General features: G+C 49.0%; 1 protein-coding gene across 2 annotated transcripts in view; it reads left to right on the forward strand.

Moving 5' to 3' along the window:
- Positions 1-27327, forward strand: part of ABCC1 (ATP binding cassette subfamily C member 1) — a 146297-nt gene that overhangs the window by 39590 nt on the left and 79380 nt on the right. For both annotated transcript variants that reach the window (XM_059693270.1, XM_059693271.1), the window contains exons 3-7: positions 4151-4276; positions 9203-9340; positions 10470-10595; positions 22765-22826; positions 24381-24512. In XM_059693270.1, the coding sequence (XP_059549253.1) occupies positions 4151-4276; positions 9203-9340; positions 10470-10595; positions 22765-22826; positions 24381-24512 (584 nt within the window). The remainder of the gene's footprint in view (positions 1-4150; positions 4277-9202; positions 9341-10469; positions 10596-22764; positions 22827-24380; positions 24513-27327) is intronic.

Consider the following 27327-nt stretch of genomic DNA (forward strand, 5'->3'; position numbering starts at 1 on the left):
TCCTGCATTGAGTGTCTGCCCCCTTGTGGTCAGTGCATGTCATAGCTACTGGTGGGTCGGCCGGTCAGCTGGTCGCTTAGGCTTTTATATATATAGATAGCCAATATATGGGAGCAATCTAAATGTCCATCAATACACAAATATATAAACAATATATAAATAGATATGTATAATATGATCCAGCCACAAAAAAGAATGAAATCTTGTCATCTGCAACAACATGAATGGACCCAGAGGGTATTGTGCTGAGTGAAATAAGTCAGACAGAGAAAGACAAATACCATATGATTTCACTTATATATGGAATCTAAAAAACAAAAGCAGAATAGAAACAGACTCATAGTATAAAGAACATTTTTACCTTTGCCAGATGGGAGAGGTGTTGGGGGCTGGGTCAAAAAGGTGAAGGGATTTAGAAGTACAAATTGGGAGTTACAGAATAGTTATGGGGATGTAAAGTATAGCATAGGGAATATATTTAATAATATCGTAATAACTATGTATGGTATCAGATGGGTACTAGATTTATTGGGGTGATTACTCGTAAGTGATAGAAAGGTCTAATCACTGAGTGATTGTGTGCCAAAATTAATATAATATTGTATATCAACTGTAATTGAAAAATAAAAAATTATTTCATAACTGGAGGTACAGACTCCAGTTATAAAATTAGTAAGTCATGGGCTATACTGTACAGCACAGGAAATATAGTCAATAATATTGTAATAACTATACAGTGACAGATGATTACCAGACATACATGGTAATCACATCGTAAGGTCTGTAAATGTAGAATCATGTTGTACTCTTGAAACCAGTATAATATATGTCCACCATGATTTAAAAAATAAAATAAGGCAAAAAAAGAAAAGTTTTTATCCTGAGATAATTTCAAACTATAGCCAAGTTGCAAGAATGATACCAAGGACTCGCCCTAGCCCTGTATCCTCGTTGCTCATAGTCACCGATTTTTAACATTTTGTCATATTTGTTTTATCTTTATGCATACATTATTTAATTTTTCTGAATCATTTGAGAGTAGGTAGCAGCCACCATGCCCCTTTACTGCTTAATTTTTCAAAATATCTTTTCTTGAAGCGTGGATATTCTCTTAATGTAACCACAGTATAATTACTAAATTCAGAAAATTTAACATGAACACTTAAAAGAAAAATCTGTCTATCTCCCCATTTTTCCAGTTGTCCCAATACTATTCTTTTGAGCATTTTTCCCCCAGTTCAGAATCCAATCCAATGTCATGTATTGCATTGAATCATGTTGTCTCTTTAGTTTTCTTTAATCTGGAAGATCTCTTCTCCTTTCTCTTTTTTTATGGCATTGACATAATTGAAGAATGTGGGCCAGCTGTTTCATTTTCTTTTTAAATTTAATAATCTTGCCTTAGTCTTTTTTTATTATTAATTTATTTTTATTGATTTCAGAGAGGAGGTGAGAGGGAGAGAGAGATAGAAACATCAATGATGAGAGAGAATCATTGATTGGCTGCCTCCTGCATGCCCCTTACTGGGGATGAAGCCTGCAACCAGGGCATGTGCCCTGACCAGGAATCGGATGGTGACCTTCTGGTTCATAGCTTGACACTAAACCACTGAGCCACATCGGTTGGGCATGGGCCAGTTATTTTATTTATTTAAATTATTTTATTTTTTAAAATATATTTTTATTGATTTCAGAGAGGAAGAGGGAGAGAGAGAGAGAGAGAGAGAGAGAGAGAGAGAGAGAGAGAGAAACATCAATGATAAGAGGGAATCATTGATCGGCTGTCTCCTGCATGCCCCCTACTGGGGATTGAGCCTGCAACCTGGGAATGTGTCTTGACTGGAGTCGAACCCAGGACCCTTCAGTCTGCAGGCCGATGCTCTATCCACTGAGCCAGATCAGCTAGGGGTAGGCAGTTATTTTAGAGCAGTGGTTCTCAACCTTGGCTGCACATTAGAATCACCTGGGAATCTTTTTAAAATCCTGATTTCTGGGCCTCACCCTCCAGAAATTCTGTTTCTTTGTTATAGGGTGGGGCCACAACATTAGTAACAAAGAAACAGAATTTCTGGAGGATGAGGCCCAGAAATCAGGATTTTAAAGAGATTCCCAGGTGATTCTAATGTGCAGCCAAGCTTGAGAACCACTGTACTAGAGGGATGTCGTGTCCTCAATCTGTTATATCTAGGTCTGCATGGCAAACAGCTCGGTGATGGAGTTAATTTTGTTCATTTAGTCAAAGTGTCATCTGGTTTCTCCAGTGCACAGTTACTATTTTTCCACTTGCAAGAATAAGCCTTATGCGGGGAAGAGACTTAGAGCATGTATCTATCCGGCTCCTCATTCCACTTTTTCCTGTTGACTTAGATGCATCTCAGTAGTTTTTTTGTGTGTGTGTTTTTTGCAAGGCCCATGCTTTATGAACACATTCTCACAGGTCTGAATTTTTCTTTTTATTGGTTACTTAGAGAAAGAGGAAAGGAGAGGGGGAGAAAGAGAAACATCGATCGGCTGCCTCCCGGACACATCCTGACCGGGGATTGAACTGGCGACCTTTCAGTGTATGGGACGGTGCTCAACCAACTGAGCCACCCAGGCCAGGGCTCTGAATTTGATACACAAAGATTATTAGTTCATTTTACAGTTTCTGAAATCAACTGTTCAAAAGGTAAATTCTGACACCATGGTTGACATAGCAAAGGAATATATCAAAACAAAGAAAAACTTCACCCAAATACTGACATTTAAAAGACACATTTGTAAAATATGCTACTTATTAAGTATACTTGAACAAAGTATATGTGGAATGAATTCCATTCGTTATGGAGTTAGTTTCTACTAAACACTTATTGACACTAGAGAAAACCCCTGGCATCTGAGCACTTGTTTTCAAGTGTTCCCAGTCTATGCTAAAAAAATGAAACATGACAAATAATTTCTGAGGCACTAATTTGAACCTCAGAAGTGGAAGGGCTAGTATGTAGGGCAAATTACCCAGGAGTCAGAAAGGCTGGCGCCTGCAACTTAGTGTGGCTTTGCCGTTGCCTGAGTATCATCAGGGATGCAATAAAAGTCTTAAGAGGTCATTTAAATTTTATAATTATACTTCTCAGAAATATTTCAAAGCTACATTACCCAAGACTCATTTCCATAAACCCTTGGTAAACAGGAAAACTTCAATGATTTTACTGATGCTCTCTGTCCCTTTGCTTATATCGCCATTTAAACCTGTCTCATTCATACTGCAATCCAAACCTATCTCAAAATGCAGTCTGCTTCCCTAACCTGAGCTAGATCTAATGCCTTCCTCTTCCTCTGGGAGCACTTTGTGCTTCTCCTATTTGCCTTTAAAATGTGAGTCAGATCTTGTCCTTGCCTTGTTCGAAAACCTTCTGGTAACGCCTCCCCACAGAGAATAAGATTCAGAGGTCCTCACCGCTCCTCTCCAGCCATCTCCTACGAAGCCCGTTGCTCTTTCCGCCGTAGCCATAACCCACTGATCACGCTCCCAAACCAGGCACTTGCTGCTCTCTCCGCCTGACTTGTTCATTCCCTTAATTGTTCATTTTTGGCTCTTCACTCAGATGTCACCTGATCAGAGAGGTCTTCCCTCACCTGTTTTGTTTTTCCTCAGATCACTTATTACTTTCTGGCTTTATAATATGTATTTTTCAGTTTGTTTCTTACTTGTTTCCATTCCATTAGAATCTTAGCTCCATGAAGGCAGGCACTTGTGTGTTTTTTGTTCACTTTCAGATCCTTGGCACCTTGAAAAGTATGTGGCCCATTGCAAGCCCCCAATACATTTTGACTGGATGAATGGTTATTGTGAGAGAGGCCGTAGGCAAGCTGCTGGCATTGCTGATATAGATAACATTTAGACAGATCTTGTTTTCAAGTGCTGGGGTGAATAGTGACCAGACAGATTAAGTCATGCCAGGGGCGCAGGAGGGGATAGTATACTGGTCACAGAGCAGCATGGGAGGGCTCAGACGGTGGCTCATCCTACTTGGCACTTGCGTGTGTTCCAGAGGATGTGTGCTGTGTTCAAGGACCATAGCTAATAGTGTAGGGGTTGGCTGGTCCCCTGGAGGCTGAGCTGGGAAGTTCCAGTGCTGTCCGTTATAAGATGTGTTTTCTTCTCTTCCAGGCCTTGGGGTTTTTGCTGTGGATTGTCTGCTGGGCAGACCTCTTCTACTCTTTCTGGGAAAGAAATTGGGGCAACTTCCCGGCCCCGGTGTTTCTGGTCAGCCCAACCCTCTTGGGCATCACCATGGTAAGTAGGAGGTGGCTGCCCGCCAGGCAGTATGGAGATCAAAAGCAGTGGCCAGCATTTAAAAATGAGAAGATCTCACAGTAAAAATCCACAAGTCTGGCTTCTCTCAAAAAACTCAAAGGTCCGGCAGCACTAGACTGCAGTCTTCTGGGGGCAGCAGTCGGCTGGAGCTGAGAGGTGACTGCAGCCTTTCAATGGGGCAAGCGTGGTCCGGTTGTCACAGTCCCCACTGCCTTTGCCCTCCCTGCGCCCGAGGCTGAGTGCAGGTGCCGTCCTGCGCTGCACCTGCTGTTCTCTCTTCTTGCACTGGCCAGCTCATCACTTACAGTATTGCCTGGGCCTAAGGGTCTCTTGAGCTTTTAGGCTCTGCACAAGGAGTGGATGCCAAGCTGAACGAGAGACCACCCTGCCCCATGTGGTCCCTCATTTAGTGGGAGATGCAAACAGGAACTGCTTTATCACTGCTTTATTATATCTAATTCTCAGAACCACCCTGTGAGATAGGCCCTGCTTTGTCCCCATTTTAAGGTGAGGAGGTTAAGGCCCAGAGAGGTTATGTGCCCTGCTGAAGGTCACACAGCTAATACATGGTCTAGCAAGGGGTGGTCACTCAGAGGTCATGCTTTTAGTCCTTGCATTCCACAGTGACATGCCCTGAGTGAAGGCCATTCCTACAGGGTGCCATGTCCCTTGGATCCTCTGAGGAGCTGGAACGTCCTCGGCAAGCATGGCCCTGAGTGTTGTAGAGGGAGGAGGGAGTGTTGTAGAGGGAGGTTTGGGGCAGGATGTTTTGAGCAGAGAGAACAGTATGTCCAAGGGAGGGTCGAGGCCAAAAGGGAGCATAAGGAGGAGGACGATGAGCCTTTCTTGAAGCAAGAAGGTCGAGTGGGGGTTCTGGGGGTAGACCAGGGGTGGGGAATGTCTGGTCCGGGGCCACATAAGACCCCTGAAATCATTTGGTCTGGCCCTGCCAAGGCAACTGCAGGCGGGACTCAAAATTCAATGAATCTAGGAGCTGTTTCATAGCAACATACATTTATATTAAGCGAATAATATTAAGCAAATGATGTTATAAATATCCACATGGCTCTTGGCAGAAAAAAGGTTCCCCACCCTGTGGTAGACAGTGAATGCAACAGAAGGGGGTCAAGGAAGGCAAGTTGGAGCCAAGTTGTGAAGGACCAGGAATCTTTATAGCACAGGTTAACAGTGTGTGCTCTGTACCAGGCACTACCCTAGTCCCTTTGCATAATAATTCATTTAAGTATGCTGGCTCATTAGTCCCATTTTGTAGATAAGCAAGTTGAGACACAGATAAAGAGATAAAACGGGCCCAAGGTCACAGCCAGTAAACAGCAGAGCCGGCTTCACACGCAGGCTATCTGGTCCGGTGTGTTGGTGGGACTCTTTGCTAATACCTGGCACCTGTGCAGGGCTTTGCTATCCTTTGTGCCCCCAGAGCCTGGCACTGTGCCTGACATGCAATAAGCACTCCACAAATGTATTGAGGGAATGGGGAAATGAAGGGCTTGGTTTTGCTGGCCTGGAGGCCTTGACCTCTACATTTTGGCAAAGGAGAGTCAAGGTGGACTAGTTTGGGCTGTGATGACTCATATTCCCTTAACTTTCCCTGCTCCTGGTCTTCTGATTCTTCATTCGGACCTTTGTCTGTGGTACCGGGCACACAGTATGACGGGGTGAGGGTCACCGGGCTTTGTGCCCCCCAGGGCTCTGAGCTGGGCTGGCCAAGAGGTGAACTGGCCTGTGAAATGCTCAGTCTCTCTCCTCAGGGCTCCAGGAGGGAAGGACCAGCCCTGCTCTTCCTGTTGCAGGAACATTCTCCCGACATGCCCGGGGACCGGAATATACAGGCACTCGGAGTATGGGATGCGAGGCAGTCAGCAAATATTTTTCCTTCCTAATATGGGCCAGGGGTTGAAGATAAAACCGACACAGTTCCTGTTGTCATGGAATGTACAGTCCAGCTGAGCAAACGGACATTCAACAAATGATTCCCCAAAAAGGCACAAAATATTTACCTGTGTGCAGATTGCTGTGAGCGTGAAGTTAGGTGAACTGGTTTGGTTTGGAGGGTAGGAAGGAAGGGATGACGGAGCTGAGACCTGAAGGATGAGCAGGATGTTAAAAAGTTGAAGGGGCCATGGGCAGATGAACACCATTGGCGAGAATTGCACATGCAGAAGTCCCGGGGTTGGAGGGAGAAATGGAAAGTTGGCCTGTGTGGCTGGGGTGGAGAGGTTGAGGAGGAGAGGAGGGGAGCTGGGATGGCAGAGGCCTGAGCCTGTGGGACCCTGAGCTTCAGGATAAGTGGGTTTTGTTTTCCACTCCCAACACTGGGTTCTAAACTTTTTGTGCCACAGACCCCTTTCTCCTTTGCCAATCTACTCTCCTCAGAATATTCTTAAAAACAGGGGATTACAAAGGAAACCAACCACACCCGTGTGTATATATGTGAAGCTTCTGTGCTGTACATTTATATTTTTAGTTGGGGTTAATTGATAAACATACACTGTCATGTCACTGCTACTTCCACAGTATAGACAGCAGCCCATCACCCCAAATGCTCTCTCGTGCTGCTCCTCTGCAGTCAGCCACGGCCTCGCCCCTTTCCCAGGAACCACTCACATGATATCTGTCCCCGGCGCTTTGCCCCTTCTGGAATGTCACGTGAGTGGAACCATGCAGGCTGGAGCAGTTTGAGACTGAAGTCATAGCAACAGCGGTTCAACCGTGTGGAGTGTAGCCAAAGGTTTTTTTTTTTTTAATTGCTGAGTGTATTGGATTGTATGGTTTCACCTTCCCTCCTCCCCCTCCTCCGTTTTTTAAAAAAATGTATTTTTATTGATTTCAGAGAGGAAGGGAGAGGGAGAGAAAGAGAGAAACATCAATGATGAGAGAGAATCATCGATCGGCTGCCTCATGCTCACCCCGTACTGGGGATCGAGCCTGCAACCCCGGTATGTGCCCTGACCGGGAATCGAACCGTGACCTCTAGGTTCATAGGTCGATGCTCAACCACTGAGCCACACCAGCCAGGCCCCACCCATTTTTTATTTTTATTTTTTATTTGGACTGGGAAACCAATTGTATTTAAATGCAGTTATCAAAAGATTTAAAATAATGTAAAAAATATGTGTTTCTTTATTAATGTATTTCACACCAAGATCTGGCAGCAGGGGTGATGCTCCTTAACTTCCAAATAGCAATAGTGGGGACCTCTTCAGCTGTATATTTTCAGATATGATGTCTCTTTGTGACAGGCCCGGGTACTGCTGTTGTGGCTTATTGCCTCCACTTATTACTGGTGATGCTGATGTGGGAAGACAAAGCTGTAATGGTTCCCCATCCAAGTTCATGGACTCCCAGGTTCTATCCACAGCCTGTCCTTGGAACCCAGGTTAAACCTCAGGTCTGAAAGATAGAGGTTTTCAGCAAGGATGTGATATGCCTGGCTTTGCATATTTATTTATTAGTAGTTTTTTAAAATATGTTTTTATTGATTTCAGAGAGGAATGGAGAGGGAGGGAGACATCAATGATGAGAGAGAAGTATTGATCGGCTGCCTCCTGCATGCCCCACACTGGCGATCGAGCTCGCAACCAAGGCATGTGCCTTAACCAGAATTGAACCTTGACCCTTCCATCCGCAGGCCCACACTCTATCCACTGAGCCAAACTGGCTAGGGCCTGGCTTTGCATATTTAAAAGCTGACTGTTGCCTCCAACTGGAGAATGGATTGTTGGGCAGGAAGCTGGGAGAGCAATGGGGATGAGAGCACTGGGATCACCTGGCAAGAGGGGATGGAGGCTAGGATCAGAGTGAGCAGCGGGTAAACTGAGGACTGGCCTTAGTGGCAGGGCCAATGTGTGTTTTGATGGATTAGATGTGGCGAGTGAAGGAGATGGGGGCACTGAGGAGGACAGGTGGACAGACCTGTTTCTGGGTGACCTACAGCTCCTTAGGGTGGGTGACCGTGACTGGTCTTGGGAATCTGCCTCAAGGGGGTGACTCTGCCTTCTGGGAGAGAGCCGTGAGTTTCCTTTTTTCAAGGAAAAGCAGTTTTATTTAGTTTTTCTCCCCAATCATTAAGTCACATATAAAATGGAAGCAGTAGCGCCAGGTATCAGGAATGAAGTAAAAATCCCAGTTCCCCATCACTATGGTTCTAATGAAAATCCCTGAACATGAGATGTGTGACTGTAGACAGATGAAGTAACCTCGTTTACTCGAATGCAAACTGAGGCTCCGGCTCTCGGGGAGGCCGGGGGGCAGCAAGTTATCGTGTGTGAATGCTTCCTATGAGGCAAAGGTAGCAGGTGCTCCATAAAGAACAGTCATCCCTGTCACCTAAAGCAGGAGTCGAACACAGGTCTTTCCGGTTCTAAATCGGGTGGGCCCGCTGCTTGCTTTTATTGGCATGCAGCCATGCCCATTCATTCATGTATCATCTAGGGCTGGTGTCGCACTGCAATAGCAATGTTGAGTAGTTCTGACAGAAACTATGGCTTTGTGAGCCCAAAATATTTACTATCTGGTCTCTTAAAAAAAGGTGCCCTTTTCTGTTCTATAGTGAACTTCTGCCTCCTAGTCCAGATCTAAACATGACCTCATTAAATTCCACAGCCATCGAGGCAGGTGCTGTTATCAACTCTGCTTTGCAGATGAGGCCGTGGAGGCTCAGAGAGGTGTGGTAACTTGCTCAGGGTCACCCAGCAGGGTCAGAGCAGAGCTGGTTCTGGAGCCAAGTCCTCCCCCAGGCTGTTGTTGTACCACTAGGCTAAGGGCCGCCTCACTTGAGGCCTAGCGTCTGCCAGGCCCCTGGACTGTGGGGGACCTTGGGGACCACAGGGCTTTGGGGCCCTGGCCTTCTCCTGACGACTTCTGTTGTGTGCTTCTCTCCGCTAGCTGCTTGCTACCTTTTTAATTCAGCTCGAGAGAAGGAAGGGAATCCAGTCCTCAGGGATCATGCTCACATTCTGGCTTATAGCCCTACTATGTGCCCTTGTCATCTTGAGATCCAAAATCATGACCGCCTTAAAAGAGGTAAGTGTGGCCTCACTGCATCTTCCTGGGTGGCCCTTGGGAGAGATGCCTGTTCCTTTTGGATGGTGTGGAAAGCATGGGTGGCCATGGGAACCAGGAGATGGGCACCAATGGGCCCAGCTTCTTCCCTAGGTATTTCAGTACCTCCCCCAGCCTTTGTTCTAGAACCTTCTTTCCTCACGACCCGACTTGTCTGTGTAGCTCCGAGTAGCCCATGTGGGTCCTCCAAAGGCAGGAGCCTCGGCTGATGCACACCACCCTGTGAGCCTGTGTTAGCAGCAAACAGATGTCTTCAGTCTGGAAGGGAGCCGAGCAGGGAGCGGTGTTTACAGAGTGGCTGCACCCTCAGGGGGCCCCCGATTGTCCCCAGGTTACCTTGGTGTCATCAGCCGCTAGTCTGGCTGAGAAGTGGTTCACGTTGGCTGCCATATGCCGCTCCTAGGATTCTGAAGAGTCTGCGCATTCAGACTCTGTCCTGTTGTTCCCTGCCATCTCTGAGCTAATCGGGAACTGGCATCAGGCAAAGGAAGGGAAAGAAACGGGGCACTTTTTGAGCACCTGCAGTGTACAGTACCCTGTCTTTAACAGTGATGGCAGCTGACATTTATTGAGTTTTTGTGTTGGCAAAGTGCCAGGCGGAGGGCGACGTTCTTTCCATGAATAATCTTATTGACTTCTCACAATTACTCTGCCAGGGTTTCTCAGCCTCAGCACTAGTTGACAGGTGGGCCAGGGACGTCTTTGTTGTGGGAGGCTGTCCCGAACTCTGTCGGATGTTAGGGCCATCCCTGGCTTCCTCTCACTGGGTGCCAGCTGCACCTCCCAAGTGTGACAAACAGAAATGTCTCCACACACTGCTGAGTGTGCCCTGGGAGGTCTGTTTATAGATGGGGAAACTGAGGCACAGGGAGGTTTAGGTAAGCTGACAAAGTCCCAGAGCCAGTGTGAGCAGAGATAGGACCTGAATGTGGGTGTGCTTCACTCCCGAGCCTGGGCCCCCTCCCCGGGTGGTACAGGCCACACTCTGATGGAACGGCCTCCCTTGTGTTAACGTGCAGGGGAGGGGGTGTGCGGTGGGCAAGCTACTTCCAGAAAGTGATTTTCTCCCTCCTCCTTCCCTCACGTTTAGGATGCCAACGTCGATGTGTTTCGTGATGTCACTTTCTACATTTACTTCTCCCTCGTGCTGATTCAGCTCGTGCTGTCCTGTTTCTCAGACCGCTCGCCCCTGTTCTCAGAAACCATCAACGACCCTGTAAGTGCGATCACGACTGTGTTCGAGAAACATTGTACAAGTGGCTAATGTTGATTGGACACGAGTTCTGAGCCAGGATCACCCACCTGGGATCTCATTCCATCTTCCCCACATGCCTGGAGATGGGTTATATCGTCCTCCCACTTGACAGAGCAAAGCGGAGCCATGGGCTGGGGTGGGAGAGCCTGAGGAAGGAATCTGATTCCTAGTGTAAATTGCTGTGGCTTGCTGGCCTGTAGGTTTCCTCATGTGGTTGGCATAGTGATTTTAGGACATGTGAGCAAACATTTAAAAATCGGGAAGTTTCACATAAATTCTAAGTGTCCAAGCTTTCTACAAAAAATGAGAAGTTCAGGCAGCGTCAGGGCCATTAGTGCACATGGCAGCAGTTGGCCAGAGCTGAGGGGGGTTGCCTTAGTTTACCGCAGTCCCCACCACTCCCTATTGCATTGTACACTCTTCTTTCATCTAGGTACGTGCCTGGCCACTGAGGGATTTGAGTTTGAGAACCATGGTCTGGCCTGTCAGTTTGAGGGAAATCCTATATGTGCAGAAAGAAATCTTTGGGCAGGTGGAGATGGCCACTCTTCCTGCTGGGGGAATACAGGAACATAGTAATTTGTCACCCTTGCCTCTCCTCTTTCTCCCTCCCCTCTTTCCCTCCTCCTCCTTGTCTTTCTTGTCCCCCCATCTCTCCCTCCTCCTTTCCTTCCCTTTCTTCCTTCCACCGTTCCAGCCATTGCTGAGTGCCAGGCTCTGATCTGGGCACAGGGCTGTAGCAGTGAATAAAGCAGAGATCTTGTCCACGTGAGGCTTAGCTTGTCATGGATGGGGACAAACAGTAACCCAGGACCCACATGTCTGTCTGGTGGTGGTAAATGCTAAGTAGAAGAAAGCAGGGAAAGGAAATGGAGATGATGGTTGGGAGCCATGTGCAGTTTTTGGTGAGCGATCACGGAATGTCTCCTCCAGGAAATCACACTGGAGCAGAGACCTAAAGAAACGAAGGAGCCAACCTAGCAAACACTCGGAGAAAGAGCCTTCCAGGCAGAGTGGTGGCAAGTGCAAAGGCCCTGGGGCAGGAGCTGCTGTGGAATGTTGAGGGAACAGCAGGCGAGGCCAGCATGGCTGGAGCAGCAGAGGCAGGCAAGGGCTGAGAGTGGCATTTGAGAGGTAGGCCAGATGAGCTGTGTGGATTTTATTCTGAGAGGGACAGGAAGTCTTTGGAGCTTTTATCTGATGCTTTGTTCGTGGCTAGTCAGCTGTTAACTGGAGAAATTGCAGCAGGAGCAGTTTTCAGCTGCTGTACTAGTAGTTCTGTTGGGTGGGGCCTAGACCTCACCAAAAGGCTGAGGCTGCCTTTGTCGGCGAGGAAGGGACTCGTGGGGCAGCAGCATGAGGAGGAGGCTGAAACCTGTGTCCTGAAAGGCCCCATTCTTGGATTTCCCTGCTCAAGGAGGGACTGAGTTGGAGAAATTAACAGATTGTGTGTGTATGCAAATGTGTTTGTGTGCAGGTCTGTGTTCGTATATGTGTATGTATGTGTGTGTCCATGTTTATATATGTGTGTATATTTGTGTTTTATGTTCATGTTTTGCATGTAGATGTATGTTGGAGTGTTTGTGTGTATGCATGTGTTAGTATGTTCTTGTACATGCATGTTTGCATGTGTGCAAGGTTCACAAAGGCAGCAACCATGCCTGTAGCACCCATTGGATCCTGGCCCACGCCTGGCACAAAGGAAGGCTCAGATGTCTGTGGCGATTGTGTCTGCTGGTCCTCAGAGTTTGTGTGTGTGTGTGTGTGTGTGTGTGTGTGTGTGTGTATGTAAGGCAGTGCAGTATCCCCATCTGGAAACATTTATTAATTGTCAGGCTGCTCTGTGGAGCTGAGAATCGCACCAAACGAGCCACACCCCCTAGGTGGCTGCAGACCTTGGGGTCCTCCGAGGGGACTGCGTCCAGGTTTTCCTGGGCGTGTTCAGGGAGGTGGCTCATAGAGCTGATGTCCTCCTCCCATTGTGTTCTGTGTTCCCAGGGGCCTGGACCTGGGGTTTGACCTGCCACCCTGGGCCCGCTTGCATGTTCAGCTTCAGCAGCTGGAGGCTGGGCTGCGGGGCGCTGGGACACCCCGACTCTTCTCCCCAGTCATTGTTTATCTGTGTTAGGAATCAGAGTTCACAGAAGTGGGCTGTTCGACCTAACTTATCCCTAAATCTGATGGCCGAGGCAGCCTGTGTTGGGCAGACCCTGCGCTGTCATCCTACCTGGGTCCCTTCGTCCCTTGCACAGACATTTTTTAGGCATGCGCTATGTATGTGCTTAGTTCTGGGGCCACAGCAGTATGTGAAATAGATCTGGTTCATGCCCTGCTGGTTACCTGTTATGCCATCACACCCAACCTGTCTTTAGTTTATTGTATCTCACAGTCGTGGGTATTGGCTTGCTTGGCTTAGCGGGTCTTACTTGGGGACTCTCCAGGTTGGATGGTTGTAGGAGCTCGAGTTTGACTTCCTCTCTCACTTGTCTGGTGGTGAACTCGGCTCCTGGCTGGAGCCCCGGCCGGGCGTGGCTGCTCCATGCGGCCTCCCAAGCGGCCAGGGTCCTCACAGCATGGCAGCCGCGTGTGTTCCAGGAGAGGGAGCCAGGCAGAAGCTGCGTCACCTTTTATGATCCAGTCCCAGAGTCACACAGTGTCACGCCTGCCCCCCTCTCTCTTTTAATTTATCTTTATCGTTGAAAATATTACAGATGTCCCCCTCTCCTTCCCCCATTGACCCCTGCTCCCCACTCCCGTCCTCTCCCCAGGCCTTCACCCCTCTGTCCAATCACAGAAGTCTGCCTGGCAGCAAGGTGGGGGGACACAGACCCACCCCAGACGGGGGAGTGGCCAGATCTCACTGTGAGGCCGTGTGGGGCGGCAGGTCCTCTCTGGCCATCTTGGGAAAGAGCACCTGCCGCCTGCCTCGGGAAGCTTCTGGCCTCTTGGGGAGACAGGAGACAAATGACCATGGAAACAATGAGATGAAGGCGGAGAAGCAGGTCACGTGACTTTAGATTGGGAACTTTTCTATTTGGGGCTGTCGCCCCTCCTTGCAGGACCTCAGTGTCCTCATCTTGAAAAGGGGTTGAGGCTCCACCTGATACTCACCTCGCCCTCCTCCCTGCCCCGGATGCGAGAAGGGGGGACACAGTTGGGTACCTTCTGTGCCTGTCTCCCTCAGAGCTGGTGCCAGCCGAGTCTGAAAGTGGGGAGAGGCCAACCCCTGCCTCTCTCCTGTGCTGCTAGCAGCAGTTCCTGTCGCCTGTCCTCAGAGAGGGCAGTCAGCCAAGCCCTGAGGTGGCCAGGGCCAGACGAGGTCTGGGTGGGAGCCGGCAGCACTTGGCTTCCCTGGTCGTCCTTGCTGAGTCACCCCGCCGGCCGGCCCCTTGTGTGACTCAGACATCTATTCTGGCCCTGGTCTCCCGCCAGGGCTGCTCCTGTCCTCCAGGCGGCTGAGCATGGCTGACCAGGTTCCTGCCTGTCCCCGGCCTCTGTTCCTTTTATCTTGCTGGTTCCTTTTCTGAGGCTGCTGCTTAGGCTTGGGGGAGGGGGTTTCCATTTGCAGTTGGGGACATTGTGGTCAGACGTGGTCATGTGGCAGGCCCTCACTTCTCAGCGTGGCATCCTCGGACCAGTGGCATTGGCATCCCAGGTGCTCATTGGAAACGCAGCGTCTCAGGCCTCCTGAGCCCGGCTGACTCAGCCTCATTTAGCAAGATCTCGGGGGCACGGTTGAATGCACTGGTGCACCTCAGCTAAGAACCTCTCAGCTCATTTTACTATGAACATTTCACACGTACAGTGGAGTTGAAAGACTCGCACAGGGAGAGCTCATCTGACCACCAACTAGAATCCACCGTTCACATTTTGCTAAACTTGTTTCATCACAGAGCTATCCAGCCAGCCAGTCAACCCATTATTTTTTTTGTTTTTTGATATCTGAAACTTCCTTTGAAATACATTAGTATTCTTCACCCAGACACTTCACCGTGCAAGTCACTAGCTAGAGCTTACTATCTGTGTATAGCTTTTTCCCCTGAAAGTAAAATTTACATACAGTGACATTGCTGAGTCTTATTACCAGTCAGTGAGTTCTTGATAAATGAATAACTGAAGCCTCTCTTAAGGTATAGAACATGACCTGGACTCCAGCAAGTTCCCTCCTGCCCCTCCACGGTTTGTCTCTACCACTCATATCCCAGAGGCAGCTGCTGAGTTCAGACTGTTTATAAGCGCATCGTAAACACCATTTTAAATTCCTTTCTCCGTTACACTTCTGGTCATTTAGTAATTCAGCATTGTGCCAGGGGCTGAGCTGGCTCTGAGGCCCTAGAGATGAGCAAACGTTGAGGAGAGGTGGAGGTGGGCAGCCGGCTAATAAGCCAGCAGCTGCAGGATGGACGGGGGCTCCGAGGCCAGCCAGCATCCAGGGGAGCGGATGCCTGAGTCAGAGAAAGGAGAGGCCTTGCCAGGCCAGCGACGTTGAAGGCTGCAGGTGCACAGGAAAGCCCTCCCCGTAGAGGAGCCAGCATGTGCAAAGGACCGGCAACGTGCTAGAGCGTGGGAGCGAGCGGGAACTGCATGAGTTCTGCTTGGTTGGGTAGGACGGCCAGGACGCCGAGCATTAAAGATTGGGGTGGAATAGTGTGTCACCATAAGACCTTGGAATCCTGACCTGCTGGGAGATTTTTCAGTGGGGGAGTGACACACTGGGTGGGGGCGTTCAGAGGATCCCTCCCCCTGAAGACTTAGGAAGCCACTGTCGGAACCCAGGCAGGTAGGGCGGAGGGTTGACTGGACGGTGACCCTGCGTGCCCTAGAGCATCAAATCCAGGAAGAGAAGGCTGAGGTCATGGGGAAAGGCCGTCGTGTGTGGTGGGTGTTACGGAAGAAGAAACCGGTCCTGAGCAGGGAGGTGATTAGCACAGCTCTAAGCAAGAGAGGCAACAAAAATCATCAGTGTTACAAGACATAGCAACACATCTCTTTTATTGTTGGACATTTCAATCGTCCCAACCAGTAATAATGATAGCAGCCCGGTGTGCTGTCTTTGTTTATTAGTTTATTGATCCTGGAAGCAACCCAATGAGGCAGAATTATGAATCTCCCCCTGTTTTTGTTTGTTGTTAATCCACTTCCTAGGATAGTTTTCCTTTTTTTTTTTTTTTTTTTAAGAAAGTGTGGAAGGGAGAGGAGAGACAGAGAGAGAAACATCGATGTGAAAGAGACACAGCGATTGGTTGCCTCCCGCATGTGCCCTGACAAGGGCCGGGATTTGAGCCTACAACCGAGGTATATGCCCTTGACTGGAATTGAACCCGGACCCTTCAGTCCATGGGCCGACGCTCGATCCATTGAGCCAAGCCAGCTAGGGCTCCCCCTGTTTCATCGCTGGGGACATGGAGGACCAGAGTGGTGAAGTGTCTTGCCTCAGCCACGAGGCTGGATCCGGGGCCCTCCCTCTGGGTTCCAACACCTGAGCAGGCGTGGCATCTCCTGGAGGGCTTGTTAAAACACAGATCTCTGGGCCCCACACCCAGAACTTCTGAGTCAGTAGATCTGGATAGGGTCCCAATAGTCAAATTTATTTTTTTAAATATGTTTTTATTGATTTTAGAGAGGAAGAGAGAGAAAATGATGAGAATCATCAATTGACTGTCTCCTGCACGCCCCGTACCGGGGATCGAGCCAGCAACCCGGGCATGTGCTCTGACTGGGAATCAACCACTGAGCCACACTGACTGGGCAGTGTTTGCATTTCTAACAAACTCCCTGGCACTGTGGATGCTGGTGACGGGGCCACGTTTCACAAACTCCTTCTCTCAGCTATCCTCCTGTCTTACTCGTCCCTTACTCCTGGGCATTTAGGAAATGCAGAGTGGGAGTCACCGGCAGACAAGCAAACTAAAGGCAGATTCTAAACCAGAAAAGATGTGTGGGGACCTGGGCAAGGTCCCCAAACTGCACTGTGTGAGAGGTAATGGATGTGAGTAATTCTCAAAGAACCAGTGCCTGGGGCTTTTGTATCAAATTGGTTTAATCCCCATGGTTTCTGGCCAAATCACCCAGAGCCAGATGTCGATGCCAAAGAACGCAGCTCTGTTTGCATACATCAGGCTCTCTCCTCCTGCCTCTGCCAGGGCTTGTGTGAATTACTCTCGTTTCTAAATGAATGGGGTACCCATTCACAAGCCTCCGTCCTGGGTCAGGAGTCAGTCCATTTCGGTGTCAGAGGCCAGAAACCCCAAGCTGGCAGCTCTGCTTTTAATGAATTACACCGGAACATTCTGCTTGGTTTCGGTGAAATGGTCTGTTGTCTGCATCCTCATCCATGAGCCCCTTTCTTCTTCTTCTTTTTAAATTATTATCAGTTCTTGGCTGCTGAAGCACTCCAGTTGTCTGTTTTCAGAGAGGGCCGTCCAGAAAGTGGTTCCCAGTCGATACAGATTTGCTTCTCTGTGCTGGTGATGGGGACCCTGTGTCAGAACACCGTGACTTGCGGTAATCTGAAAATCTGTGTTTGGATCCCTTGGAGGGAGGAGGGCTGGGGAGACGAATCTGACAAAGCTCTCGGAGTGTACACATTAGAAACTGGAATGTTCGTGGTAATAACCCGGCCTCATGGAATTTGCGGGGCGAATTTTCTCACAGGAGTTGGGATTTTTAGGAGCTGGAGGGAGGATTAGTGTTTTCCCTCTGGGCCATCATTCTTACGGTCTCGTCTGTGCAAGGTTGGTCAGGCCACAGGCTGCTTTGTGTTTGACCCACAGCTGGAGTTGCCTGAGTTTGAAAGAAGGCCAGCCGTTGTGAGGGCCCTGTGGGTATATGCCTAACACCCTTGCGTCTGTGCAAATTAGAAAAGGATGACTCATCTCCCCTGGGTGGGTGACTCTGAGACAGGCCCTGCTTCTTCTAAGCTGATGGAGCTCCTCCCTGGCACGGGACCTGAAGGTCTTGTTGAACTGGCATGGGGTGCATTTCAGCCCCCACCTGCCCAGTTGGCCAGGCCTCTCTGTGCAAGGTTTAACTTGAACACCTGTACGCTGATGCCAAGACTGAAGGAAGACTGGGTTTGGAGGCAGAAGGCTGTCATTTGAGGTATCATTTCCCCTTTAATAATCATTGTGTCCTACGGTGTTATGAGGTCTGGTGTTGTTGTGCCCAGATTTCAAAGTTCCCAAGACCCCCAGGGAGCCAGTCAGTCCGATGCAAAAGCAAAGAGTCATCTATTTCAAACCCGGGTTTGGCTCCCCTGCCACACTCACCGATGCAACGGTAAGCTCCAGTGGCCGAGAGAGAGAGAGGCCTGATGGGACAGGGGGTTTTATAGGGGGGTGGAGTGAGGGCAGGAGAGGGGACTGTGGGCCCCGCCGATTGGCCAGGCGCGAGTCGGGTCATCTCTATGGCACGCACGTCCCTTGATTGTCATTGGTTAGTTTAAAGAAATCCTGGGCGTGGCCAGCAGAGGCCTGGGCTTCCGGGAAGAAGGCACTCTCCTGAGTACATGGCGGCCGCCCCAAAAATGGAGGACCCAGGGCAAGATGGAGGGCGCAGTTCTAGCCCCCCCCAGGGCGAGCTGAGCCCGGGCTCCAGGGGCCAGTCCGGTTGCTGGGGGTCCAGTAGATCGACCAGTTCCAGCCCAGGCAGGAAGTCCACGTCCTCCGTCTCGTTCCCGGGGGCGTCGGCGATCGCCTCCTCCTCCATCTCCTCGGGCGAGGGCACGCGCCCCGCCCCGCCGCCGCTGCTGCGGCGTGGGTCCGGTCCGGGGGTGGCGGGCGGGTGGCAGCCTGCGCCAATCTCCCGCCGTGGGCTGGGGAGTCGGTGCCCGAGGCCGCCAGCAGCGTGGTCAGGCCCCGAGACGACTCGCCCTTTCAGTGTGAGCAGGGGTCAGCCGACATGTTCAGATAGTAACTATCGAGGCTTTGCAGACCACATGGTCTCTGTCAAAACTGCTAAACTCTGTCCTTGTAGCAGCCACGGACATTTGTACGTGAGTGGGAATCACCGTGTCCCAGTACAACTTTATCTCCAGCGGCCACCCATGGTTCTCTGACCGAATATAAAACATCTGGTTCAGGGGTCCATGTGTGACGGGCCTGCGGGAAATGGAAGGTGATGTTGTTTTCACTATTGTTACTTATACTAATACTACTGATACCATTTCTTGAGTTTTGCTCTGTCCCAGGTACTGTTCTAAGTATTTAACATGCTTTATCTCATTCAATCTCAGCACCACCAAGTACCGTGTCCAAGGTCCATGGCTACTGAGTGGCAGAGCTGGATTCGTACCCTCTAACTACCTAGCTCTGTGTTGCCTTACACATCAGCCACCCTGTTCTGCCACCCCTTCTCTCTCTGACATCCTGTTTTTTTCCTTTGTTTCAGCTCTCATTGTTTACTCTATATAATAAAAGGGTAATATGCAAATTGACCGAACGGGGGAACCACGGGTAGCTATGATGCGCACTGACCACCAGGGGGCAGACGCTTAATGCCAGAAGCCAGGCTGACGGCTGGCTAGCACAGCCGTGGTGGCAGGAGCGTCTCCCACCTCTGCTGCAGTGCTAAGGATGTCCAACTGCCGGACGGCCCCCCAGGGCTCCTGGACTGCGAAAGGGCGCAGGCCAGGCTGAGGGATCCATGAATGTCGTGCACCGGGCCTCTAGTAGTTACATATTTACTTAGGTCTTGGTTTGCTTCCTGCCCATTTTCCCCTCAGTTGGGACTTTTTATGTGGTGTTCTCTCTTTCCTAGCTCTGTCCCCTCCCCTTAGCTACCTCCTGGCATATAGGCAGGTCCTCCCTAAATATTTGCTCAAGAAATAAATGAGTCATTGTCAGTTCTGCCCCACCCCTCCTCTGCCAGCACTGCTTAACTTTTCACAATGGGTAGGAATTGGGCCACACTTGAGGTGCCTTGGTGATTTCCTAATCCACCCACTTCCGGAAAAAAAACAGCGTACAGAGCAAATACCACCACCTCCTCCAGGAATAATATTGCTGCCTTAGGTTGGAAGAATTTAGCTTATAACAGAGTCCCATGAACCTCATTTGACTTGTTCTTCCTTGTAGTCCTGTGAGGTAGGCTGAGCAGTAGGACAAACTGCTCCCATTTCCCAGATGCAAAAACTGAGGCTTTGAGGTGAAAGGACTTGCCCTAGGTCATTCAGCTAGAAAATGGCAGGTCTGGGATTTGAACGTAGGTCTGTCTGGCTCCACAGTGTGAACTTACTCTGCTTCAGTTGGTCTGGGATATAGGTCCGTGGCCAGCTGCGTCTGACTGATTTCATTAAAAATATACTGGTGCCAGGACCCCACCCTTGGTCTGGGTTGGGACCCTGGGCAGCTGGGTGAATCTGTGGCTGCCAGGGCTGGGAACTTCCCGGCCTCGTGGCTCCAGAGTGGAGTCTGGTGGTTCTCAGCCCAGGGTGTGTGTTTGAATCACTGGGGAAGTTTGTCTTGATGGAAATTTTCACGTGTACAAATGCAGATAGCATAGTAAAATGAACTGCCCCGGACTCTACCCTGCATCGCACGTGTAAAGATTTCAGTATGTATCTCTGAAAGATAAGGAATTTTAAAAAATTGTTTTTAATCCTCACCCGAGGATATATTTTTTAAAATTTTTAATTAATTTTTAGAGAGAGAGAAACATCAATATGAGAAACACCCATGTGAGATAGAAATATTGATGTGAGAGAGAAACATTGATCGGCCACCTCCCACATGCATCCTGACTAGGCATTGAGCCTACAAACCCGGGCATGTGCACTGGTGGGAATTGAACCAGTGACCTTTCAGTGCATGGGATGATACTCAACCAACTGAGCCACACTGGGCAGGGCAGGGATTTTAAATGTTTAATAACTTTTTATTTTGAAGTAACTTGACTCACAAAAACTTGCAAAAATTGTAGAGTTCCTGTGTACCCTTTACCCAACTTGCCCCAATGATAGTATCTAAAAGAATATGATTTTAAACACTACGACTATTATCTTTAATGTCATCAAAATATTTCCATATTCTATTGTGGTTGCAACCTGGTGTACTTTCTTACATCATATCATTCCGTCACTTATGAGCTGGACTCTTTCTATGCAAAGACACTTCCCTTCATCTCTTTGATCCCCCTCTGGTGTAGGTTAGTTAGCAAAGGCGGGGGAAATGCTTGTTTCCTACCCGTTTTCTGTGTTCAGAACGACTTGGTTCACTAGCATCTTTTATCGGTGACATCAAGAAGTGGTTTTGTGTGTGTGTTTTTCAGTGTCAGTATGAACTTGTGTATTTAAATATGGGATGTGTTTCAGTTCATTCTGTTTACTGTCCTTCTGGCAGCTCAGACTGTTCCTTTGTGGGCTAGTGGGAGCCACACCTGATTGCTCCCGAAGCCTTTTAGCAATCCTACTCAGCTTTAGTTTCCTTGGTGTTGGGTGTTACAAGGCGTTATAGGCTTATCTTGTACATTTCCTGCCCAGCCACTTTGCCAGGGAGCCTGTGGGAGCAAAAACAAAGACTCAGATGCCCTGGTTCCACCCCAAACCGGCTTACTCAGAATCTGGGGGGGTGGGGCCCAGGTATGGTGTTTTCTAAAAGTGCGCCCAGCCCCGATGGAAAACTGCTGGGTCCAGGGGGTCTCTCAGTGCCTCATCTTTGAAAAATGCTGGAACCTTGAGCGCCATCCTCAGCCGAAGAGCTCATCGCTGCACGGTGACCCCCTTCACTCAAGCTGGTAGTTCAGAATTTAGACCTGAACTTTCAGCAGTGAAAGCCGGCCCGTGTGTGTCATCCCAGGGGCTCCATGCTGCTGTCCCTTCCCTTGTCTGCGTGTTGTTGAACTGGAGCTCATCTCTGTGCCTTTGGGATAGAGCAGCTGTGGGCAAACTACGGCCCGTTTGAAATGAATAAAACTAAAAAAAAAAAAAAAAAAAAAAGACCGTACCCTTTTATGTAATGATGTTTACTTTGAATTTATATTAGTTCACACAAACACTCCATCCATGCTTTTGTTCCGGCCCTCCGGTCCAGTTTAAGAACCCATTGTGGCCCTCGAGTCAAAAAGTTTGCCCACCCCTGGGATAGAGGTTCTTTGAGAGCCTGCTGAGAATCTGTCCATTCCCATAGCCCTTTCGGATGAAGACCCAAATTCCGTATGTGGCCTCCAGCGCAGACTGCCCACACCCTGTCTTAGTCCCTGGAGGGGTTATGCTGTCATATACCACCAGGCCTTTGCATATACTATTCTCACTGCGGAACCGCCTTGCCACTCCCCTTTACTTCATTGTCCTGCACTCAATCTTCAGACCTCACCTTGCACATCTTCCTCAGGAGCCCTTTCCCTGACCTCCTTACGGGGTCAGGCCCCAGCCCCTGTCGGCTCTCTTAGTTATTGTGAGCCCAGGACAATACCACTGACATACCTTTAAGCTGTGATCCCCATCGCAGTTGCAGTTTTGTATTTGTTCATGGGATCATTTCTTAATGTCTCTCTCTAGGGCCTGACTGGAGCTCATATCCTGTTTCTGCCACTTCCCACTGGGGACCCTGGGCCAGTCATTTCACCCCTGGGCTCCTCAGTTTCTTCTATTATAAAATGAGGTTGATGCTTTTACCTACTTTATTAGGAGGTTATGACGATTGATTGAGATAATTTGTGTAAAGAGCTCAGAATAGAGCTATAGCTAGTAGAGAATGCTAGCAGGTGATGTTGTTGATGTTCTCATTACTACTACCACCGTGGTGTATCAGGGGGCTTATGTCTGTTGGTTGAGATTTGTGTACTTGGTGCTAGGCACACAGTAGATGCTCAGAAAATACTTGTTGAATGAAAGAACGCATGGAGTGAAGTGGGGACAGCAGTAGCACCACGCGCATTGGGTTGCTGTGGGGATACAAGATAAGGCACTGTCCCATCTTTGCACTTAGTGGGACACTCAGAAATATTTGCTGGGTGAAACTGGGAGAGCTGCCATGGGTTTATTTAAGGCTCAGGAGGGGCATCCTTTCAGGGTGCAAATTAGTGGCGTGAGAGTGGCTGCTGGTCCTCTGGGAGGAAGAGTGAGCTTCCAAGTGCTATCATACATGAGACATGGAATCATTCGTCTTCCCCACCCTGTGTTTCTCTCCTCTAGAATCCTTGCCCGGAATCTGGCGCGTCCTTCCTTTCCAGGATCACCTTCTGGTGGATCACGGGGTAAGGCCTGGCCCTCCTGCCCAGGGTGGGGGTAAGAGAGGAGTTGGCAGGGGCGGGGGGAGTGTATGGCATAGCTGTGCCCTGAGTGTGTCTGCCCTGGACATGGGTCTCAGAGACACTGACCTTGTCCCCACAGTCATTTGAACCCTTGTGGACAGCTTGGCCTGGGGCAGTTAGAAGCTGCATGCTCTTGTCTTAGCTTCGGGTTTGGGTATTTTTAACATTAGGAATAATTACTATTATTGCCATTGTTTCAAACCCTTCACCATCAGGAACATAATATACATGCAACATAGGAAATGTGGGTAAGAGAAACATGCATAGATTAACAACAGAAAGCACCAGAAGGCAACCACAGTCAACAGTCTGATAAGCTCTCTTCTGCTTTTTTTGGTGTGTGTGTTTGGGGTTGTTTTTTTTTTTTTCACATTCCTCCCCCTCCCCCACATTGTCAGCATCTTCCCGGGGATTTTTTGAACCTTTTTTTCCCCCTGATCAGCATTGTTCCTTGTCTTTATAAAGTTTTTACAAATTTTTTTTAAAAAATTAAATATTTTTCAGACCTAATTATTTTTCAAATTATTGTTAAAGAACACCATTGAGACAGTTAGTATAATTTAAAACTTTTAATACGTTTTTATTGATTTTTAGAGAGAGAGAGAGAGAGAGAGAGAGAAACATCAATGAGAGAGAAACATCACCAGTCAGCTGCCTCCTGCATGCCCCCTACTGGGGATTGAGTCCGCAACCAGGCATGTGCCCTGACTGGGAATCGAACCGCTGACCTCTTGGTTCCTAGGTTGATGCTCAACCACTGAACCACACTAGCCGGGCAAGGGACAGTTAGTATAATTTAAATATGGACTGTGGGCTATGCCATCCATGCTGGTATTTCTGAGTTTGATGATTGTTCTCTGGTTATATAAGAACATGTCCTTTTTGTTAGGGGGATGGATGGTATTTAGGGGTAAAGTGTTTAGAGTCTGCAACCTACTTTGAGACGGTTCAGAAAAAAACGTGTTCAGACAGTGTGTTTATAGAGACAGAAATGATATAGCAAACTGGGGAACGAGGTGAAGGGCAGATAGGAATTCTTTGTACAATTCATGTGATTTTTCTGAAAGTTTGAAATTCTTTCAAAATAGCAAGTTAAAACTATTAGGTTTACTTTTTATTATGAAAGTGTTCACACATGTAAAAAGACTAGTTCAATAAACCTCACTAAAACTCACCACCCAGATTTAACAGTTCTTAATGCTTTGCCATCTTAGCCTTAACATTTTTATAAGTACATTGGAGCCATCCTGGTATTTCCCTCCTAAATATTCTGTATGTATCTCTAAACAATGAGGCCATTTTTCCTGGGTGACCTGACAGAACTTAGCAATAATTATTCAGTACCCACGTGGCCGTCCACATTCAGATTGTCCCTGTCGCTCAGCTGCCTTTGGTGCGGGGGCTGCCGTGAGGTCGCGGTGGCGGGCGTGCGCAGTGAGGGCCATTCTCCTCCACTTCTCCTCAACTCTCATCGCCTCCTCCTGTGTTCCTGCCCAGGTTGATAGTCCGGGGCTACCGGCAGCCCCTGGAGAGCGCTGACCTCTGGTCCCTGAATAAGGAGGACACGTCGGAACAGGTTGTGCCCGTTTTGGTCAAGAACTGGAAGAAGGAATGTGCCAAATCCAGAAAGTAAGTGCGAGTCCTCTTGCCACCAGAGCAGCCAGACCCACTCTGGGACCAGCGCTCACCCCTTCCTCCACCGGGAGGAGATGAAGCAGGAGAAGTGTTTGCAGGGTCTCCGGGCCGTGGGAGGGAGTTAGGGTCTGGCCCCACATGCGGGAGAAGGAAGAGGTTTCAGGTAGGGCAGTGGCACCGGTGAGTTCTGCTCTATAACCACCCTGGGGCTGCCCTGGGGAAGGGGGATCACGGGGAGACCCTGGGGCCTCAGAGTTGCCTGAGTCCCTTTTTTGCTCTGGAGCCTTTGTTTCCTAGGCAGAGGGCTTTCTGAGAATTCAGCGAGATAAACATCACCCGATAAGTTGTCTGGCATTGGATAAGCCCTGTGAGGACCCTGGCAGGTACTGTTGTGAGGCCGTGTTCATTCATCTTGCTCGCTAGGCCGGGCGCTTGCATCCTCCCTGGGAGAACATGCTGAGAACTGGCTCATTGGGCTCGAAGGTGGGCCACCCGCAGGGTGCTGGCTCCATCAGCACCTTGGCCGTTAGGGGGTCTCAGCTTGGGAGTTCGCTGCCTCGCTCAGGACACTGGCATGTAGGTCACTTGCTCTGTTCCCAGAGGCGTGAGCCAGATCTAGCATGTGTAACCCCTGTGGACGGATGGACAGATGGACGGACGGACAGATGTGGTGGGGGTGAGAGGAGAGTCCTGTTCTAGGAATTTCGGGGTGTGGCCTCTTCAAGTGAGGCTCTTTAGTTAGCTGGAGACCAGTGTAGCCTGTGCCGGCTCGGCTGCTGGGTGTCCAGGGCCTTTTGGGGAGCAGGCAGTGGCAGCCGGGCAGGGGGTCTGGCTTGGCTTCATGGCCTCTGGTCTCAACATCCCAGCCCCTCTCGCTCCTCTGTTTAGCCTTGGGTGACTCCTCTCAAAAGTCAGGTCTGAGCTGCTTCCTCCCCTCTCCCCCACCCCATCCCCACCTTTTAAAATGCAGTGCTTCATTGGTTTCTATCAAACGGTTTTGAGTTTAACAGAATGGAATGGAAATTTCTCTTGGACTCTTGGCCTCCTGTAGGTGAAGGCCATGGTGGACTGTGGTTCCTGCTGGCATGACTATAAAAACTTCAGTGACTCTGGAAAAGAGTTTGGCTGTATTTAAAAAAGTTAACAATTATTGTACCACCAGCCATTCTCCTTCTAGGTGTATAACCCAAGATAACTGGAGACATGTTCATAAAAGACTTGTAGAGCAGCTTTTTTGTGCGAGGGCCAAAGCTGGAAGCCACCCAAACATCCACTGACAAGGGAACAGACATACAAAACATGGTGTAGCCATAAAAGAATGCATCTGAACAATACAAAGGGATTATCTCTTGATACACTTGACAACACGGAAATATCTCAAAATAATTATGCCGAGTGAATAAAGTCTGAGAAGAGTGCATACTGGGTGATTCCATTATATGTAATTGTAGAAGATGGAACCCATGGTAGAGTAGAAATGAGATCAGTGGTTGCCAGGATCGGGGAGAGGTAGAGAGGTGGATGGGGACCTTTGGGGATGATGGATGTGTTCTTTATCTTTCTTTCCCTGGTGGATTCACAGGTGTATACATGTGTCAAAGCTCGTCACTTTAACTATGTGCAGTGACACCCCAATAAAGCTGTATGTTAAAAGGTAGTGTTTAAAGAAAGGGTGACCGTTTTACTTAGTTGTCTCTGGTTCACAAAGGAATGCAAAGAGCACATAACAAATAAAAAGCAAAAGAAAACACAGCTCTCCCAAATACGCGTGTTAAGCAGTGGTTCTCAGCCCTTCAGACTCGTCGTCCCCTTGAAGACAAAGCTTTTGTCACAGCTCCTTTCCTGGATTTGTCAAATGAGCTCAAAAAGAGCCTGGAGGCTTTGGCTAGAAATAAATGGTAAAGGTTTATTTAAGGGTTTTAGGGTCGGCAAGCCAGGAGCACAGCTAGGCAATGCCCAAGAGTGTGTTACCGGGACCCCAATGTTTCTGGGTCCGTCGGCCTGCACACACTGGTCCAATGAAATGCATGAGCAGGAGTTCTCAGTATAGAAAGAAAAATAGTTTAATACTGAATTGGCCAGATGGGAAGCTAATGCTTGAGACCAGACTGCTGAAGGCCTGTAGGTTCAGATTATGTAGGGCAGAATCACCAGACATCGCAGGTTAGGGGGTGTGGGGTCCTGGTGGGGCCTGGTCGCTCCAAGGGGGGGTAAGGATAACAGATCACTCCTTCAGGTCTTGAGGACAGTTCTGAGGTCTGCTGCAGAGTGCCTCGGTCTGGTCTGCCGGGAAAGACGCCAGGGGAGCTGAAACATAGCTGAGGCCAAGCAGGATGTTATCTTGAGCCTGCCAGAGGGTCGGGCCTTGTGATCATTAGTCAGGTCTGGGCTACTGTCTTCTGCTGTGTCAGGGGTTGCTGATTATGGGGGAGGGAGGCTAAGTCTCTGAGGGGTACAGAGAAGAAAGAGATAGGATTTCTAGTGCTAAGGTTTAAAACTAAATTTTATCCAAGTCATAAGGACCCTCGGTTTCAAGAAGAAAGAAAAGCTAAGAGTCCTGATAGTAAACGGTACATTCTTGAGAAGTGTCAGTCCTGCCCTCTTAGCCTCTGGATTGGTCCGAGATGGGAATCCTCTAGAGCAGTGGTCGCTAACCTTTCGGACCTCACGGACCACCGGTTGGCGACCGCTGCTCTAGATGACGGCTGGTCTGGATCCTGGACGTCAGGTGGTCTGGATATGTGAACGTTCTTCCTTAGTCCTTCAGGGGTGATGAGAGGGTTACCTGGAGGTCTGATGTATATTCTCC

This window comes from Myotis daubentonii, chromosome 4 (genome assembly GCF_963259705.1).
Source record: "Myotis daubentonii chromosome 4, mMyoDau2.1, whole genome shotgun sequence".
NCBI classification, from domain to species: Eukaryota; Metazoa; Chordata; class Mammalia; order Chiroptera; family Vespertilionidae; genus Myotis; species Myotis daubentonii.